The sequence below is a fragment of the Peromyscus californicus genome, unplaced genomic scaffold (assembly GCF_007827085.1).
Source record: "Peromyscus californicus insignis strain IS unplaced genomic scaffold, ASM782708v3 Scaffold_5__1_contigs__length_169319896, whole genome shotgun sequence".
In the NCBI taxonomy this organism is placed as follows: domain Eukaryota; kingdom Metazoa; phylum Chordata; class Mammalia; order Rodentia; family Cricetidae; genus Peromyscus; species Peromyscus californicus.
In genome coordinates, this window is record NW_026294573.1 from 147,995,724 (window position 1) to 148,014,382 (window position 18,659).

General features: G+C 37.9%; 2 protein-coding genes across 4 annotated transcripts in view; one reads left to right on the plus strand and one right to left on the minus strand.

Moving 5' to 3' along the window:
- The first annotated feature begins 767 nt into the window (after positions 1–767).
- Positions 768–7,724, plus strand: Rbm12b (RNA binding motif protein 12B). 3 transcript variants are annotated; one of them, XM_052718622.1, is made up of 4 exons: positions 768–1,025; positions 1,174–1,238; positions 4,001–4,050; positions 4,579–7,724. In XM_052718622.1, the coding sequence occupies exon 4, from the start codon at positions 4,607–4,609 to the stop codon at positions 7,133–7,135; it is 2,529 nt and encodes an 842-aa protein (XP_052574582.1). In that variant the 5' UTR covers positions 768–1,025; positions 1,174–1,238; positions 4,001–4,050; positions 4,579–4,606; the 3' UTR covers positions 7,136–7,724. The 3 variants fall into 3 exon arrangements, with proteins under 3 accessions (XP_052574582.1, XP_052574580.1, XP_052574581.1); XM_052718620.1 differs by having other exon boundaries at positions 768–1,238; XM_052718621.1 differs by having other exon boundaries at positions 768–1,238; positions 4,001–7,724.
- Positions 7,725–8,791: 1,067 nt separating this feature from the next.
- The window catches only part of Cibar1 (CBY1 interacting BAR domain containing 1), a 29,350-nt gene continuing 19,482 nt past the window's right edge, over positions 8,792–18,659 (minus strand). The window contains exons 7-9 of the mRNA XM_052718624.1: positions 17,340–17,453; positions 13,259–13,378; positions 8,792–12,106 (exon numbers count right to left, since the gene is read on the minus strand). Coding sequence (XP_052574584.1) covers positions 12,023–12,106; positions 13,259–13,378; positions 17,340–17,453 — 318 coding nt within the window. The 3' untranslated portion in view covers positions 8,792–12,022. The remainder of the gene's footprint in view (positions 12,107–13,258; positions 13,379–17,339; positions 17,454–18,659) is intronic.

The window sequence follows — 18,659 nt, forward strand, 5'->3', positions numbered from 1 at the left end:
TGTGTGTGTGTGTGTGTAAAAGGGACATTACTGTGGCTTTCCTGAATGTTAGTTAAATCCTTTCAGAAGAGCTTGCATCTGTGGAAATGTGAAACCAACACAGGAGCCACATTGTTATACAGTTATTAAGTCTCCATTCCTTACAAGAATAAGTTTCTGTTTCCAAGGCCTAATGTAGACTGCAAACCATGTTTTTCAATCTACGCTGCACTTGTGACCACATGTTGTATGCCCACCCCCTTGCCTTACTAAACTCCTGAACCTGTGATACATGGTTGCCCTTTTGCCAAAAATGTGTCTTCCCGATACCTTGATGACTCCCCTTCCACAAGACATATTCTTGCATTTATCTACCCCACAGGCAGGCTTGAGCCCCGAGTCCCCACTCTTCTGTCCAGGTGCTAACAGTTAATTATCTCCACAGCTGTTTTCTATCAACACTAACCCTTCCCCATAAAAGGGACCTCAAAAGCCAGTGAGGGGCTGCTCTCTGAAAGTCCCGGGAGAGGCAGCCGGCTGGCCAGTTCTAAATACAGCTTGCTTTAATCAGACAGTCGTGGAATTGGTTGTTTTTTTTTCCCCCTCAGGTCTAACAGCAATGAATCATAAAGAAATCTCCAGTTTCCCTCCGCATCTTTTTCCTTAACGTGACAAGAAAAAGGGAAGAAACCTGCCTGGTTAGCGTACTTTTTGCAGTCGTCTCCTGCAGATGGGAATTTCGCGGGGGAGGGGGGGGGGTGTCAGGTCCAGGCTCCCGGATTGGCTAGGAACTGGGCATGCGCAGAAGCTCTATATGCCCCGGGTGCCGCTTACAACCGCAAGCGGCGCGGGGCGTGTGCGCATGCGCTGCCCCGGCGCCTGGGTTGTGGGTTATGCCCGGAGAGCGCATGGGCGGACAAACTGTACGTCGGTTTGTCCCGACGGGAGGGCAGTGAGGGCGCCATCTTCACCGGGGCCTCCGGGGGGGCTCAGCTGGCTGTGTGGCGGCTGCTGCGACGAGGAGCGTCCCAGCCCCTGTTTGTGTGGTGTGTGCGCAGTGCCCAGGGCGAAGCACTTCTCCTCGGGGCGCCGGGCGGGAGGGGTGCGAGCCGCAGGACGGGCAGGCGGGGCCGGGAGCGAGCGCGGCCTGTACGGTTAGAGTCCCGCTCGCTGACCCCGACTCCCTCCCGTCAGCCTCCCAGGGATGGTGTGTGCGCTTCCTGGGATCTTGACAGCGAAGATCTCGGAGCCTCGCCTAGGTATTTCTTTTCTTTGCCATGTCCACGTTCGTAGCGGCGCGGGAGAGCTCCGCAGGCCGGTTTCCTCGGGCTGGAGGGGCGCAGAGCGGTTCAGTGAGGTTGGGAGCCGGTCCCTTTGGGCGAGCTGGGGTGGAGCATTTGTCCTCGGGACAGCGGAACGCAAAGGCACGTTGGTTGGGCGGTCCTGGTTAATTTGAAAGCCAATTTGGGCTCAAACTCTGGCGACAGTATTGGATCCGACATAGCAAGTTGGCCTGGCGGTCAGAGAAGGAAACTGATCCTCGGGAGCCTGGACAAAGGCGTCAGGCTGTGGAATCGATGCCTTCCGAAGATTCCCCATTGATGATGATGGATGACACAAGAAGTCTGTGCCCTGTGGATTCGACTTCGTTTAACAGTTCCTGACGGGGGGGACTGTGGCTCTGTGTGGTCATGCATTTTTTTCTTTAATTTTAGATATCTGCATTATAAAAGGCAGATTTTATCAGAGACTATTTGTGGACTGAGGTAGATTTTCTGCAAAAAAATTTCAAGTTTAGAATTTTAATGTTCTTCATAACTGGGCAGTAAGACATGGTTGGAGAATATAGTAAAACTATCTCCCTTACCATGTGTGGAAAATGCATTTATTTGATAGTTAAAATCAAGTGGATCTGAAATTATAGCTCTTCAGTCTACCGTTTTTCTCTGAATCTTGATTAAAAGAGGCACACTTAAGATCATTTAATTAAGACGCTGATTTAAATGGAAGGGTGGCATGGTAAAATTAGCAAAGTTGTTTAAAATCAGTTTATCATTAAATGAATTTTTAGGGCTTGGCTTCCTTTTCCCAGCAGTTCATTGTGGCCTGACATCAACACCCTCACTCATCACTTTGGCATTCATAACTAAACCAGGGTTAGTGTGTGCTTTGACTTTTGTGCAGTGACATTCAAAACTAGAACAGGATAATTTGTGATTTTATTTTTGTGCAATCTAATGTGTCAGTAGACTTCCTGGAGATTTTAAGGAAATAGTGTATTGTGAGAAATACTTTGAGTCTCTTAGAGATGTTCTAGATGTTACTGTCTATGGATAAATGATAGCATTGCTCTACTATGGCAAAAGCAAAGAATTTTAGACATTAACTTCTATTTGGCAAATTAGAGCAAACTTTAGGTCTCTTGGATTGGAATTCAATAGCTTTGTGCCTGTGAAACTGCTTAATGGAAATGGTTTTAGTTAAGACACTTAGATAAGGTTTTTAAGCTAGGATGTGTTGTGAGCGGCATTTTGAACTTGGTGTGTACTTATTTCCTTGAAATGTCTCCGAATTCATGTAGTTGCAGCTGAATTTACGTCCTTGGGGTCCATCCCCTTTGAATTTAAAAAATTTAAGGGCAGACAAAGTGGTACTTAATCATTTGCTCCCCAAAATATTTAAAGAGTTAAAAAGCAGTCAAGTTAGTTTACATAGGAGTCTTGGAATTTGAATGTGGACAGGAGTTTCAAGGAGCCATTTATAGTTTTTGTTGAAGTGTTGGGTGTGAAAATTAACTTGTTGAAATCAGGCTTACACTTTCTTTGTATGTGCTGCAAAGATTTTAATAGTAAATTTCAATTTTAAAATGTAGTGCGTGCCATTATTTTTATTGATTAACTTCTAGTTTAAGAAGTTTAAGCTATAGGCCCCCCTACCCCTTCTTAAAGACAAGCTTGAAGGAATATATTTATGCACAGTGGTACTTAAGTTTAAGAGAACAAAACTTTATTTGCACACTAATATTAATTATAATGATTACTTTGGCACATTTTAAAAGTTATTTGGTAAATATTGTTTGGGTGTCTGTGAAAGTGCTACAGACAAGTTTCCTTTTAATACTAAGTTGAGTTTTCTTTTTCAGTAATGAATATTGGCAATCCCAATATTTCAAATTAGTCTTTATATTGTTTACTTCTCTATATAATTATTAAAGTTTCTGTAATGTAAGTGTGTAGGGTAGTTTTTTGAAGTGGCTGTTGGCATAATAAAATTCCAAAAGTTAATATAGTTTTTTGTTTTTTGGTTTTTTGTGTGTGTGTGCTTGAGATGAATTTAATAGTCTACACTGTTGTAAGCATATTGGATAAGGAGTGACTCTTTTTTTTTTTTTTTTCAATTTTAGGGATGCTGTAGTATTTGCCTTACTACATTATGTATTATATTGTTATAACATTTGTTTATATTTGTAATATGCAGAATTTGTATTAGGTTTGGTAGGGTGGAGAATGGCAAGGGAGTTGGACATAAGTCTGAACTACATGTCTGGGTCATCAATAGGTGAAGTGATGGAAGGGCTTTACAAATATCTGATTTTACTTATAAAACAGATTTTTTTAAGTACATGTACAGCTTCTATATATCAGCATATGATAAACCTGGAGTTAACTTTATGATAGAATTCAGTGAGCTTTGATATATTTTATACACTCATGTAACCAACACTACACTCAAAATATCTATTTCCTTCATACCTTTTCATGCTAATTCCAATCAAGTGGTGTAACTTTCAGCATACATGCTTATTTTTTAATACTTCCCAGTTGTCTGCTCTGGTTTAATATTTCTCTTTTTGCAGAAGTATAATCAAGTTCCCTTTGGGACAAAAAAGATCATTTTCTAATGCCCACAATTTTGATGCTTTATATTGTTTCACTCTAATAGGTAATTCTGAAATGGATATCAGGCATTGAGGTCAATTACAGAGTTCAAAGATTAATCATATTTCATTTTCTTTCCACAGTTAAGTTGCTTTTACAGAATTAACAGGTCTCCAAGAAATAAAAGGAAAAGGTAAGACATCAGAGTTTCAGGCTTTGCACAGCAGTGTGACAAAAGCAGCTAGATTAGTGCATCTTTGTACTCACTGCTTCTGTTCTTTATGTGGCAGCCGTGTATCCTGAGCAGAACTGTACACTGACCATAGATGGCTTTTCTGAATATGTAAACTATTGTGGTTAGTAGAAGACAAGCCAGTAGGAGACATGCTTCTAAGAGTCTGAAAGTAGTTTGGTCTGGTTGTGAAACAGCATTTGGCAGACTTAAAAAGAAAGAGTTGATATTTTTGATGTTCCTATTGAACAGGATAGGTGACGTGAAATGTTACTTTAAGGCAGTTGGTTTATTTGTAGGTTTAGATAGGAGAAAGCGTATTTGTTTTAAGAATAAGATAAGATCAGGTTTTTTTTTTTTTTGTGAACTAGTATCTTGTTTCCATTTATTAATGCTGAAGGAAGCAGGAACCAGGTAATTATTAAGCTAGTTTGCGCTAAGGTACTGCAAAAATAAGACTTGCTATTATGTGTACCTTTTTGTCTGCAGGTCATTATTGCTGTGGTTTGAGCTCAGCATGGCTGTAGTCATCCGTTTACTGGGGCTTCCTTTTATTGCGGGGCCTGTGGATATCCGTCACTTCTTCAAGGGATTGACTATTCCTGATGGAGGAGTGCATATAATTGGAGGGAAAGTTGGGGAGGCTTTTATTATTTTTGCAACAGATGAAGATGCGAGACGTGCCATAAGTCGTTCAGGAGGGTTTATCAAGGATTCATCTGTAGAGCTTTTTCTTAGTAGCAAGGCAGAAATGCAGAAGACCATAGAAATGCAAAGACCTGTTCGTGGAGGAAGAGGGCGACTGGGATCAGGGGCTTCCGGGGTTGGCAACCTGTACCATTTTATTGATGCTATGAAGGAAGAGGAGAGTTATTCTGCATATGGCTCTTCAATTAATCAAGATGCTGGGTTTCATACTAATGGTACAGGACTTGATGTAAGGCCAAGAAAGACCAGGCCATCGAAGGCTGAGAACCCTTACTTGTTTCTACGAGGTTTGCCTTACTTAGTAAATGAAGATGATGTACGTGTCTTTTTCTCTGGTTTGTGTGTGGATGGAGTAATTTTCTTAAAACATCATGATGGCCGAAATAATGGTGATGCTGTAGTAAAATTTGCTTCATGTATTGATGCTTCAGGAGGTCTTAAATGCCATAGAAGTTTCATGGGTTCAAGATTTATAGAAGTAATGCAGGGCTCAGAACAACAGTGGATTGAATTTGGTGGTAATGCAACTTCAGGTGGTGGCATTCCTCGTATGAGAGCTGAAGACCATTCTCCTCCCAGAGGGGTTAGTGATAGGCACTTTCGAAAACGGTCTCATTCAAAATCCCCTAGAAGAACGCGTTCTCGCTCCCCTCTTGGATTTTATCTTCACTTAAAAAATCTGTCCTTAAGTATTAACAAAAGAGATTTAAGAAATTTCTTTAAACATACTGACCTGTCTAATGAGCAGATTAAGTTCTTATATAAAGATGAACGAAGAACACGGTATGCCTTTGTGATGTTTAAGAATCTAAAAGACTATAATACTGCCCTGGGCTTGCATAAGACTGTTTTACAATATCGGCCAGTTTTTATTGATCCAATCTCTAGGAAACAAATGATGAAATTCATTGAATGCTATGAAAAGAAGAGACCAGGGTCTATAGAGAAAGGAAGGCCTGGGCGTGTTTCACAGAAGTACTTTGAAGAAGGCTACTCTGGGCAGAAGCTGTATATATATATAAGAAATTTTCCATTTGACGTTACGAAAGTTGAAGTGCAGAAGTTCTTTGCGGACTTTTCCCTTGTTGAGGATGACATTTATTTGCTTTATGATGACAAAGGAGTTGGTTTGGGAGAAGCACTGGTGAGATTTAAATCAGAAGAGCAGGCTATGAAAGCTGAACGTTTAAACCGAAGAAGATTCTTAGGGACAGAAGTGTTGTTAAGACTTATATCTGAGGTACAAATGCAGGAGTTTGGTGTAAATTTTCCCTTTATGTGCAATGAGAAAACACAAGCTCGTTCCCAGTCACACAGCAGAGATGACCGTTCCCGTCTGTTTGACTTAAAAGACTCACCAGTATGTTCACTTGGCCGGTCTGAAAGCGTTGGTTACCAGCCAGAAGACTTAAGGCATCCCCACAGGTATTTCCAACAGTCTGACAGGCACCCTCCAGAAGACTTCCGACACTCTCCTGAGGACTTCCGACATTCTCCAGATGACTATAGACACCCCCAGGAGGAACACATCAGGTGCTCTAGGGAGGAAGACTGGAGACGGCCTCTGGAGGATTGGAGATGGTCCCCGGAAGATGATTTCAGGCACTCTCATGAGAAAGATTTTAGGCCGCTACCAGAGGAGGATTTCAGATACCCTTGGGAGGAAGACTTCAGACGGCCACCTCAGGAGCACTTCAGGAGGCCATCCCAGGAACACTTTAGACGGCCACCCCAAGAACATTTCAGGCTTTCCCGAGAGGAGTATTTCAGGCATGTGGCAGATGAAGACTTTAGACACCCTTCTGATGAGGACTTCAGGACCCCCCAAGAAGAAGATTTGAGATGTCCCACTGATGAGGACTTCAGGCAGCTCTCTGAGGAAGACCTTAAGGAAGTACCAGAGGAGGACCTTAGATTTCCTGATAGTTTTAGACCTCCTGGTGAGGATTTTTGGACCTCGCCTGATTTCAGAGGTCACCGTCCTTTTATAAACTTTGGTCACTTAGAAAGTGGCAAGTTTGATTTTGGAAAGCATAATATGGGATGTTTTCCTGAGGGAAGATTTATGCCTGATGTAAAATTAAATTGTGGTTCAGGTAGAATAACTCCTGTTAAGATCATGAATCTTCCATTTAAAGCCAATGCTAATGAAATTTTAGACTTTTTCCATGGTTACAAAGTCATACCTGACTCAGTTTCCATACAGTATAATGAGCAAGGGTTACCCATAGGAGAAGCCATTGTTGCTATGATAAATTATAATGAAGCTATAGCTGCTATTAAAGAACTAAATGGTAGACCAGTCGGTCCCCGCAAAGTTAAGCTCATTTTGCTTTAGAGAGCCTTTCTGAGTCCATAGTTTTCTTCCACAGTATTAATGCAGTAAAAATACAGCTTCTTAGTTTATTTTTAATTATCTAATTAAACATTTTAATTTTAACCTGTGAATAGACAAAATGTTGTGTAAATCTAGTTTTCCTTTGCTTACAAATGGACATTCTTTTTCTCCCTAATTTAAAATTACATATGCTTTTTTTTTTTTTTTTTTTTTGCTAGGGGAGAGAAAACAAATTTCCTGAATTCATTAGTTTCACTGATGTTATGGATAAACCCCAGTCTTGTGAACTGTGGAGTTATGTTGGGGGAAGGTAAATTTAATTTTGTTTTCATCATCTTTTACTCAGACTGTGTAAGGAAAGGATGGATGACTGATGGTTCAGATCTGGCACTTTCATTGCTACCTGCCTGCAGACCTCCCTTTTGTTTGAGATACTGTGTTAAGGTCTCCTATTAACTCTAAATAGTTCAGAAAATGAACATACTGTGAACTTGAAATTTACTTATGTGAAAGGCTTAGGAAATTCTCAAAATTTGTGTTCATAACTTTGAAAAGTTTTATAAAAATAAAATTGCAACTGAAATACTTATTAACTTGTATTTGTATAACAAGAGCAAAGACAGAATCGCAGCTGGGTATTATAAAATTTCTCAACAGTTATATTAAAACAATACGGTGAGCGGGACCAAATAATCTGTAATAATAACGTACAGGTCTTTGATTTCTTCAGCGTCATTTTATTCTAAGCACTGGGGCCTAGGGCTTCTCCTAGATTGCTAAGATTAACACAGTGTCCAGAGGACAGTAAAATAATTTGTTTAGGGTTAAAGGGGGACTCTCAGGCTGGGAAGAATATGACAAATGAATATAGTTTTTTCTAGGAAGAACTTACTGGTGACTCATTAGGTTTCCTTTTTAGCTTCAAAACTTTGTATTTATTTCCAGACTCACTAAATAGAAGATTTCTGAGTGTGAATTTTTGACTTTGATACTGAATGTTTATATTTTGCTTATACTTAGATTTTTCCTTTCCCACAATAATAGAAATAGCTGACAATGGACACATAATTTATTAGGCAATAAATGCTTTATATGTATGATCTCTATTGTCTCTATTTCACGAATGAGAAAAGAAGTTTAGAGAGGTTAAGCAAGTTGCCCGAAGTCACACGAAGTTAGGGAACCAATTTCAACACCTATAAGCAGACTTCTGATTATACTATGTCCATAAATATTTTTGCTGTGTCACTTTGTTACATGGAATTTTTAACTTCAGTAAGACCATGATAAAAATATTTTCAGGAGTAAATTATATTTTCTTCTGTTTTGTTTTTAAAGGTGCATTTAAAGTACGATTAAAAAGTATGATACTTAAACATTGTAAGCTAAATTAAAGAGAAAAATGACTTAAGATTTTATAGTTTCTCTTGGGATACATTATATATATTGGCTTCCAATTCAAAATTCTCCATTTTATCTAATTTGATTTACAATTTTTATAGTTTATATGAAACAAAGTTTTACCTACTTTCTTCATCCAGACATTTCCCTCACTGAGTAATTGTGAATAAAATATTTAGCTATTGCAGAAGTAAAAAACTTTCAGTATCTTGAATTAACATTCAGTAATTTAAAGAAATCTAAGAGAAGCCTGCATAAGTTTTTGTTTTTAATATTTAATGTCATTTTTAATAGTTAATAATTAAATAGAATAAATTGATAAAGTTTGTTGAAAAAAAACCGTGAATCTTAAAACTAATAACCTTTTACAGGTAGAATGAAAAATGTGAATAACTAAGTCAAGCAGAGTGATTACACAGATGGTTCACGTGATCAGACCTGTCAGACTGTAAATACTTTCCAGACCACTACACCGTGATACAGATAAGATAAAGCTTAAAGTGAAAGATATTGAGTATGTAATTGCTTCTCAAATTAGGCTCGGGTGGGATGGGAGTGGTGGACAAGAGACTAGCTGGGAAACACAGCACTATGTCTTGATTCTTATTTATATTTTATATGTGTGAGTGATTTGCACGTATGTATGTGTACCATGCGTCTGTGGAGCTGAGAAGAGTGCATCAGATCCCCTGGAACTGGAACTACAGACAGTTGTGAGCTCCGTTGTGAGTGCTAGGAACTGAATCTCCGCAACAGCAGTGTGGGCTCCTAACTGCTGAGCCACCTCTCCATTCCCATGCCTTGATTGTCAAATGAAGTACTGTGGCTATTTTATCTTGGTTATCAGGCTCAATTCACATTTAGTGTGTTACTGGCTAGTGTTTGAGAATGGTGTCTTGTTTAAACACTTTTCAACTTTTTTATGAGGTAAGGTCTCACTGAAACTTGCTAGATTGACTGGCCAGCAGCCCCAGGGTCTTCCTGGATTTGCCTCCTCAGCACTTTCAGGCCTTAGGGTTGTGCAGCACGTTACTGACTGAGCCATCTGGGTCAGCTCCAGGTTTAATATTTTGTAAACTTCATTATAAAAATTTATAGAAAACTTGTTTCCTAAACAGTGGTATGGGAGCCGTTTTTTGCACATCTTTCTAATACTGCCTTGAGTAACATGTTGATTTAACTTCAGTTGGCCATGGTAGTAGCTAATATTTATACCAAGTCAGAGATTTCCCTTGTTTGCCAAGCCCAGGGAACTGTACACTACAGTTTCAGACACATGAACAAAGAGTCCTAAAGCTTCATGTTTTGATCACCCAGCTTCAGTAATTCCATGGGCAAGTCTTCTTTCTCCCAACAGAAGGTACACTGGGAGTGTATTGGTTCTTTTAACACAACACCCAGTGTCATTTTGCATTCAAATCATACCTTTTTCTGTTCAGAATGTATACAAAAATAATAAAACACGTCTAGAAAGTAAAGTTAATCCTCTAAGATATATAAAACCATCGTAGAAGTGTTCATCTAAGCAGCTGAGAATGACCTTACCACTGATAATCGTAATTTTTATTAGAGATGCCAAATTATGGGCTATTTAACATGCTGACTTTTTTTTTTTTTTTGAGTTGTCCTGGGAATTGAACCCAGGTTCTCATCATGCATGCTAGGCTAGTGCTAACCCCCAGCCCAGTTGTCACATTCTTAAATGTAGTTATATCCAAACTGGTTGTGTAAGTAGTCATAGTGGCCTTGTTTTTGCCTTATTGCCCACAAAAAGTAAAATGTGGTGTAATATTCCTTTTGTTTTTATATACATACATGTATACATTCTTTTTTGTTATTTGTTGTTTTGAGACAGGGTTTCTCTGTGTAACAGCCCTGGCTGTCCTGGAGCTTGCTGTGCACTCAGCTAGCCTTGAACTCACAGACAACTGCCTGCCTCTGCCTCCCAAGACCTAGCTAGGATTAAAGATATGCGCCACCGCTGCCAGGTGTATGTAAGTAATCTTAATGTTCTTTTCTCAGTATCATGTAGACCATGCTGGTCCTGAACTCAACTAAAGTCAAGGATGACCTTGAACAACTGATCCTCCTGCCTCTGCCTTCTTAGTGGTGGGATAACGGGCTTGTATTCCATACTTAGCTCTTGTTCTTAGAACATTCTCTGAAGTAACAGCAGCAGCTGTAAAACCAGAACTGTTTGCTGTATTAGGCATTAACTCGACAGATGAGGCAGTTGCTGCTTGAGAGACGTTACTATTTATTGAGCAGCAACAGAAATACCATAGCTGTTTCCACTCTCAACTCTAACATCAAATTTGAATACTGACCAAAAATATAAAAATTGAGTAATAATCTCAATTCCTTAACTACCTAGGGCTTTAAAGTATTCTGAGAAAAAGTACCAAAGTAATCTTAAAAGTATTCTCAGGAAGCAATACTTTAAATTTTTCTGCTTTGAATAATTGCTTTGAGATTTTAAAAGCATAATTCTTTACCAAAAGAAAAAAATGTCAGATATAATGTAAGTTTATGGATTTAGGAATAAAGTGTATACATGTTTATTATACTGGTGGCCTGATTAGAGTGTGTGTTTATGACATTCAATGATGAGGGAAACAACATTTCTAATTACTTGCCTTCCAACTATTAGTGACTTGTACAAGTAGAATATACAGTGCTTTAGAGTGAGAGCAGTTTTGTTTTAAAACCAGTAAGGTTGAATGTGGCTTTTTTAAGTTGGAAATTTAAGCATTATGTACATCTATAAAATCCGATGTCAGTGTCCCATACCTTTAATTTAACTACATTTTTGCTGAAAACACTAAATTTACATACCAAATGATGAAACATAAGGTTATAATAAAAGTAAAAGAAGCAATCTTTTTATGTAAGGCATTATGGTATAGAATTATTCATTGACCTGGTATTTAAAACCCAAAGTTTTAACCTAAAAGAAACTGAAAGTAATTATTCAGTCTTCTGTTACCCGCTTCCTTTTGCATCTTTAATAGGTGTATATATACTGCATTAAATCTGAAATGCTTTGAAATACATAATCTTTTTTTTTTAATAGAACATATACAGAAAAATACACTACTATAGAGAGGATGTTGAAAGACTGGTATGAGCTGGATGGTGGCGCACACCTTTAATCCCAGCACTCAGGAGGCAAAGGCAGGAGGATCTCTGTGAGTTCAAGGCCAACCTGGTCTACAGAGTGAGTTCCAGGACAGCCAGGGCTACATAGAGAAACCCTGTCTCAAAAAATAAAACAAAAAAACCAAAAACCAAAACAACAAAAGACTGGTATATAACATTAAAAAAAATCATTTTTTTTTTTTTTTGTGAGCATAATTTCCTTTAATCCCTCCCTCCCCATTTCATAACAGTGTATCATTCTGAAGTTGAACCTGTCAAGTGAGTATAAAGTGATCCTGGATTTCAAGTCATTTAACATGAAAATGGAAATGTGAAGTTTTCTTAAAATTAGTTTTCATCTTCTGTCACATCTAATTCTTCGTCATCTTCATCTTCTAATTGTTGGTCCTTCCTTGTTCGACAGGTCGTTATCTGTTAAGAATTAACACATGAAAAAATAAAAACATGTTTTTACACATTTGGCATCTTTTTACGTGTCCTTATAGGAAAGGGAATGTAGAACAAATATTTCAGAAAATGACTAAGTTCCCTGTGAATTTTAAGATCGAAGTCTCCATTTATCAGTATATATGACGTTAACCATGTTTGAGTCCAGTAGTATGCTTCAGTAACATAAAGTTCCATTACTGTGTATTGTGAATGTGAAAGTAAGTTAAACAATCCTTGCAGTATCTGAATGAGAATCATCAAGTGGATGTCAGTCAGACAGCAATACTGACAATAGAAATAATGTAGAATGAGTTGAGAACCAACTCACTAGCTGTACATCTTATTCTTAGCTATCTTACCAGGTCAACCTCTCTGAGGGTTATCTGTGCCACCCAGGAGACACTGGGCAATGTTTGGACATTAGAGGTGGTCACATTGTGGATATGGATTGCTAATGACAGATGTTGCTCAACATCTTTACAGTACACATACGGACAGTATCTCTATCCAACCCCCAAGTACCTGATCTCAAGTTAGTAAGTATTAAAAATACCCTAGTATTCAAGACTTAGTTCTAAATAGAATTTTGTATGGAATACGTGTCAAGGCTAAAATAATAGAAATGTAATTTGGCTAAGGGGAAGAGATGATATAAAACAAACAATGCACAGAATCCAGTGACAGGAAGTTTGACCTTTAGCAGTTTTACCTAAAATTTGTATTTTGAGATTGTTTTATTCAGTTTTAAAATTCTGAGGCAATATCAGATTTTAGCACATTACAGTTATGGTTGTGACTGTTGATCTAAAGAGCTATGTGTCTGGGTCCATGAACATTTAGAAAAAGCCACGTTTGGCATAATTAAACTCACTGTTTGATTTTCGAATTTGTGTAGATACTAGACACAGCAAATCTACATTAGCATTGTTTTGTCTTTCCTATCTGTTTTTTCAGTGTTCTGCCTCACAGAGTAGTAGAGTGTGATTATAGAAACTTTTCATCATTTTCAGAGGAGGAACTGTGGCCAGAAATAATTAATACATTGTTTGAGGTCACATAGCAAGAGAAACCCTTTTAGTACTCAACAGTTCTAAAGGTGGCAACTCAGATTCCTTTACAGTTTTTTCAGCTCACCTGTCCAGTTCCAGATGTGCATTTAGCTGATACTGATCTCTGAAGAGGTGACTTTGAATTTGCTCTTACAATATCTAAACGAGATGGATAATCTGGTAGATACAGAGAATTTCGGAAAACCTATTGCAATGTAAAACAACATTATAAGGTAGATGCTAAATGAACATCTAGATAACCAACTTACATTCTTAAATGTGAGTTATTGTAAGCTTAAGAGGAAAAATTACAAATCTAATAAAGTTGGAAAAGAAGGATAAAGTTCCACTAGAATCATGCAAGTTGATAAAAGATGTACAGTAGTCATAAAATCATTTGATTGAGGCAATGGCAAACTAGTGTGTTACACATTTATCTTTGGTTCCTTTTGCTTTGCCTACTCACTGTAGGAGTATCACTGTGCACAGTTTACATTGGAGCCACCCTAACCCTAACATGGATACCAACATCATTCGAATCTAAACTTGTAAGTACTCTCAAATGTTGTCAGTGTTTCTCAGGCCTTCCTATCTTTTATACTTACCCCTTTTTTCTAACAGATAAAGAGTCAAACACCTCCTTCCAAACTCTTTATTCCACTTTTTTTTTTTAAAAGCAAATGCCATTCTAATTTTTTCCAATGTGTATTTTTCCTTCACTGGTTTCCACAGGTTCCCTCTAGAAAGTAGTTCTCAACCTTCCTAATGCTGAGGCCCTTTAATACAGTTCCTCAGGTTGTGGTGACCCCTAATCATAAAATTATTTTTGTTGCCACTTCATAACTAATTTTGCTACTATTATGAATCATTAATATCTGTGTTTTCCAGTGGTCTTAGGCAACCCCTGTGAAAGGGTCATTTGACCCCCCCAGAGGGGTTGCCATCCACAGATTGAGAACCCCTGCTCTAGAAACAAGCATCTACTCAGTCTTTTTTTTTTCTTATTTTATTACTTCAAGGTATAACTTTTAAAAACCTGATCAGTTACTTTTTACTTCAACCCCCTGCCCCCTGCGACTAGAATTGTACATTCATCCCACAAGAGTTGCTCATCAGAATCCCTAAATCTTTATCTTCCTCAACCCCAACTTTTCCTCTTGCCATGATGTCACAAGTCACTGCTATCTTGCTTCATCTGTTCACAGCCAAATCATGCAGAAAGTGCCGATCTCGTTTACTGCTTACCTCTTAAATATGGTTTAAGGGTTTTGGTCACTTAATTTTTTTTCCCTCTGCAGTGTTTAATGTCTTGCCAACTAATGAATTCTCTGTATACTTTTATTTAGACTAATAGAGTCCAATAACATGTTCTGAGATGAGGAAATGTTTGATGGCCAAAAAGGCCCTAGCTATGTGTGGCTGCTAACCACTTAGAATGGTTTGTGTGGGATTTTGATTTTTTTTTTTTAATGTTAAGAGAGCCACATAAAACTTGTCCTATTATATTGGGTGTAGCCTCAGTTTTATAATGAAAGGCTTTATACCTAGCAGTATGGGCAAAAACTTAATTTCTTACCTGAAGTACTTCTACATACTGACTATATACCTTTCTTCACAGCCTATTTAACCTGATATTACTGCAGACAAAATATCCTCAGCTAAAAATCCTTTTTGTGGCTCTTCCCTACCAGAGTCAAATGTTTCAAGTGACCTTCAGAAGCCTAGTGTCACTCAAACTTACAGAACTAACTTATGTGGGGGAATGGACATGATACTGTGCGTCTTTATTGCTGGTTCCTCAGCAGGACATCTCTGCAAATTTACCAATCCTTAAGAGCCAAGCCAAATGTTATCTTTCCCTTGTCTAGTAGCCAGCGGCTCCTATTCTTACTCTCAAGGGTAATTGTTATGTTACTATCTTTAATCAGAGGTCTCCACAACTAGCTTTACGTTTCTAGTGAAAGGAACCCTGTTTTATCTTTGCCACTCTTCCAAATAAATGGTGATAATTAAATTCACTTTTGCCCAATGAATGCTAACACAAACATAATCCCCATTTTGTGTAAGTAAAGAACCAAACTAAGGACTGTCCCTTACATTCTTCTAAGCCAGTGATTCTCAACCTTCCTAATACGGCGACCCTTTAACCATTCTTCATATTGTGGTGACCTCCAACCATAGTTATTTTGTTGCTACTTCATAACTAATTTTGCTGTTATGAATAGTAATGTAAATATCTGTTTTCTGATGGTCTTAGGTGACTCCTGTGAAAGGGTCATTCATTCCCAAAGGGGTCATGGCACAGGTTGAGAACCACTGTTGTAAGCCTTCCATACTGCAGAATACAAATGGAATCAAGGGGTACAATTTAGGATATAAGGACTGTATTTTAGGGTAGTTGAATAATTAAGTTAGCAGATTTTACATTGAGGTCACACTGACATCCAGGTATAAGAGATGGGTGGTTCATTGTCACCTAGTATTGAGAGGGAATATATTTTTGTTTGAACACTAAACTTTTCTAACAAAGAAACATCATATGGAACCCTTGAGATAAACTTTAAACAAGTATTAAGATGAACCCTTTTGCTGTAGAAACAACACATTTACAAAAGAATGAATGTATTGACAGTGTATTTCTCAACATGATCCAAAAATCAAGAAGCAATCACAAGATCTGGATATCCTCTCAAATGAAAGCACAAAAATTATTCTTGAAGTGGGCCTGAGAAATACTATTTATGTGAGGAACAAGATAGTTTGTAATAAGTGCAAAAAGTTAGCTGCTGCACCAATAAATGTATGGTTCTCATAAAGTATGACTATGAAGAAAAACAAGTTCTGTCCCTCTGCATTTTTCTTGTTTTCAAGAAATCTTTAGGTTATATGAATACATATTATTATACTTCCCCTGGTCCCAGAGTCATGTATGCTAGATGGTATAGGTTGAGGGCCATGTTTCCATTCATTCGTGCTAAATGTTTAAAGTACATTGCTCTTCGTTCACAATAGCCTAAGGACCTTTGTATTATCTATGCCATCATAAGGGTTTTGCTAGGGATCCTCATCTCAAGCTCCTTTGGCTTTAAGACTAGGACTTTCCATCATACACCCCACATGTTATGGGACTGGCTACATTATAAAATTTTAATGGCTACATAGAATTTTTGTCTTCTTTGATACCACTGGTAGATTGTAATTTGGTTTGACAATATAGACTATTTCTTATTCATGATCCTATTACTTAGAATGGCGCTTGGCATAACAGGTGCTGAACAAACCAGTTGTTGCTTGGACATCTTAGGTAAGTGGCATAATTTTTATTTTATCATGAAGATGAAGTAAAGAAGTTAATCAGTACTATTTCACTGGAATGTGAAGGAAACTGTTCAAAAATACATCTACTATACAACACCGAAACCTTTAGTTTTTCATCTGTTTTTTCTACACAACCTACTTAGCTAGCTGATTAAGAGCAGTGATGATTTATAAAGGACATATCTAGGGACTCTGGAATGAGGAGGAAAATTTTAAGGGCCAAAGAACTGAACTTGAGTATCAGTTCACAAGTCAGGAATGTTAGAAAAAGGAGATTGTACTTGGAAAGGGGACTCCAGTTTTGCAGGAAAAGTAGATCACTTGAGCCTGCTACTCGATGCAGGAAATGGTGCAAGTCACCACCCATCCTCAACTGTCGCTGTAGCCTTGAGTACAAAGCCTTGAGAACAGCATTCTGATAGACTGCTGGAGTCCACTCCCACCTGTGCCACTAAACCAGCTAACGACCTCTGGGAAATTTCTTCACTCTCAGTTTTTCTCATCCTTAGTGTGAGGACAAGTTTTATTAAAGTTGGTGGATTAATTAGCATAGTTAAGATACACAGATCTGTTCAAAGTGATGATTCCATAAATATTTGCTGCTATTTTATAATTGTCATGTAAAAGCCTGATAATCTTTTCAAGAAGAAAACGTCGTAGGAGTGGAGATTAAATGTTCGCTTGAGGACTTGAAGAGAGTGACAGTCATCTGTTAACAATGCATAAATGGAAAAGCACAAAAGACCAGTTACTTGGGTTACACACGACAACATAGATTATTACCCATACAAACTCAAACTCAGACATTTCCACACTAGCAGAAGAACTGAGTTTAGATGTAGGCCTACCTCTAGATCTTCATCCTCATCAATCTTTTGTATATTTTGGTATGCAGCAGTGAAGACCTCTAAAGCTTTGCCATGAAATAACATTTCAATTGTGATAAACTCAGAAAATATGTTCTGAAAAACAAAGATTGGAATTTTAAAGTCATTTAAGTTGTTTTTATGTACTTAAGAGTTTATTATAGAACCATAGAGTTTTATATTCTCCATTATATAGTCTTAGAATTTTATGAAAGAACAAGGTGTCGGTTTTTGTGCAGGACAAACCATAACTAAAATAAGTATGTGAAAACTTTTTATAGCAAAAAATTTAAGTTGTGCAAAGTGTTGCCTTAATCACTATTCACTTCTTTCTCTTTTAAAAAATTCTCTTTTTATGATAATTGACATTTGAATAAAGAAAAGGTGACTAAATGTGAATGACTATATACTCCAGTACTACATCCTATAAATATTCATGTTAAAGTTTTGAAGCATATTTTTAAAAACTATATAAGACTGGCTTCTGAGATAAGACATGAAACTATGACCAACAATAATTGTTACTCTATGATATACAACTCAGTATCATAATGAATAGGACTATGTTTAAGATACACTTGGAGCCGGGCGGTGGTGGCGCACGCCTTTAATCCCAGCACTCGGGAGGCAGAGCCAGGCGGATCTCTGTGAGTTCGAGGCCAGCCTGGGCTACCAAGTGAGTTCCAGGAAAGGCGCAAAGCTACACAGGGAAACCCTGTCTTGAAAAACCAAAAAAAAAAAAAAAGATACACTTGGGATTTCATATTGAGCATCTCCAGAGATAGACAGGGATACCTGAAGAGATTGAATGGCTTCTGACTAGGAATTAATTCCTTAATTGTCAGTTTCCCTGAGAAAGGGTCAAAAATCCACAGAAGAATGATGACATTGTTCTACTGTGTAAGGGTCACATTAGTAAGACTCGAGAAAAATGAAAACTTTTCAACAAAGGGGTATACCAAAAGAATGGAACTGAACCCTGAGCTCTTACAATGTGAACACTGGTGCACTGTAGACTGTACATGAACGAAAATGACAAAACTTAGAGGGAAGCTGAGAGAGGTCACCACCTGCTTTGGCAATGGATTTTTTAGCTGTGACACTAAACCACAAGCAACACAAGAAACTGAATAGATGTTACACAAATTGAAAATGTGTGTTCACATAACACCATCAAGAAAGCAAAGACAGCTAACAGAATGTGATAAAAACAATGACATCTATTATTTAGTAAGCAACTTGTATCCAGAATATGACAAAAACAAAAAAACAAAACAAAGAACCACCTTTACAACCTAATAG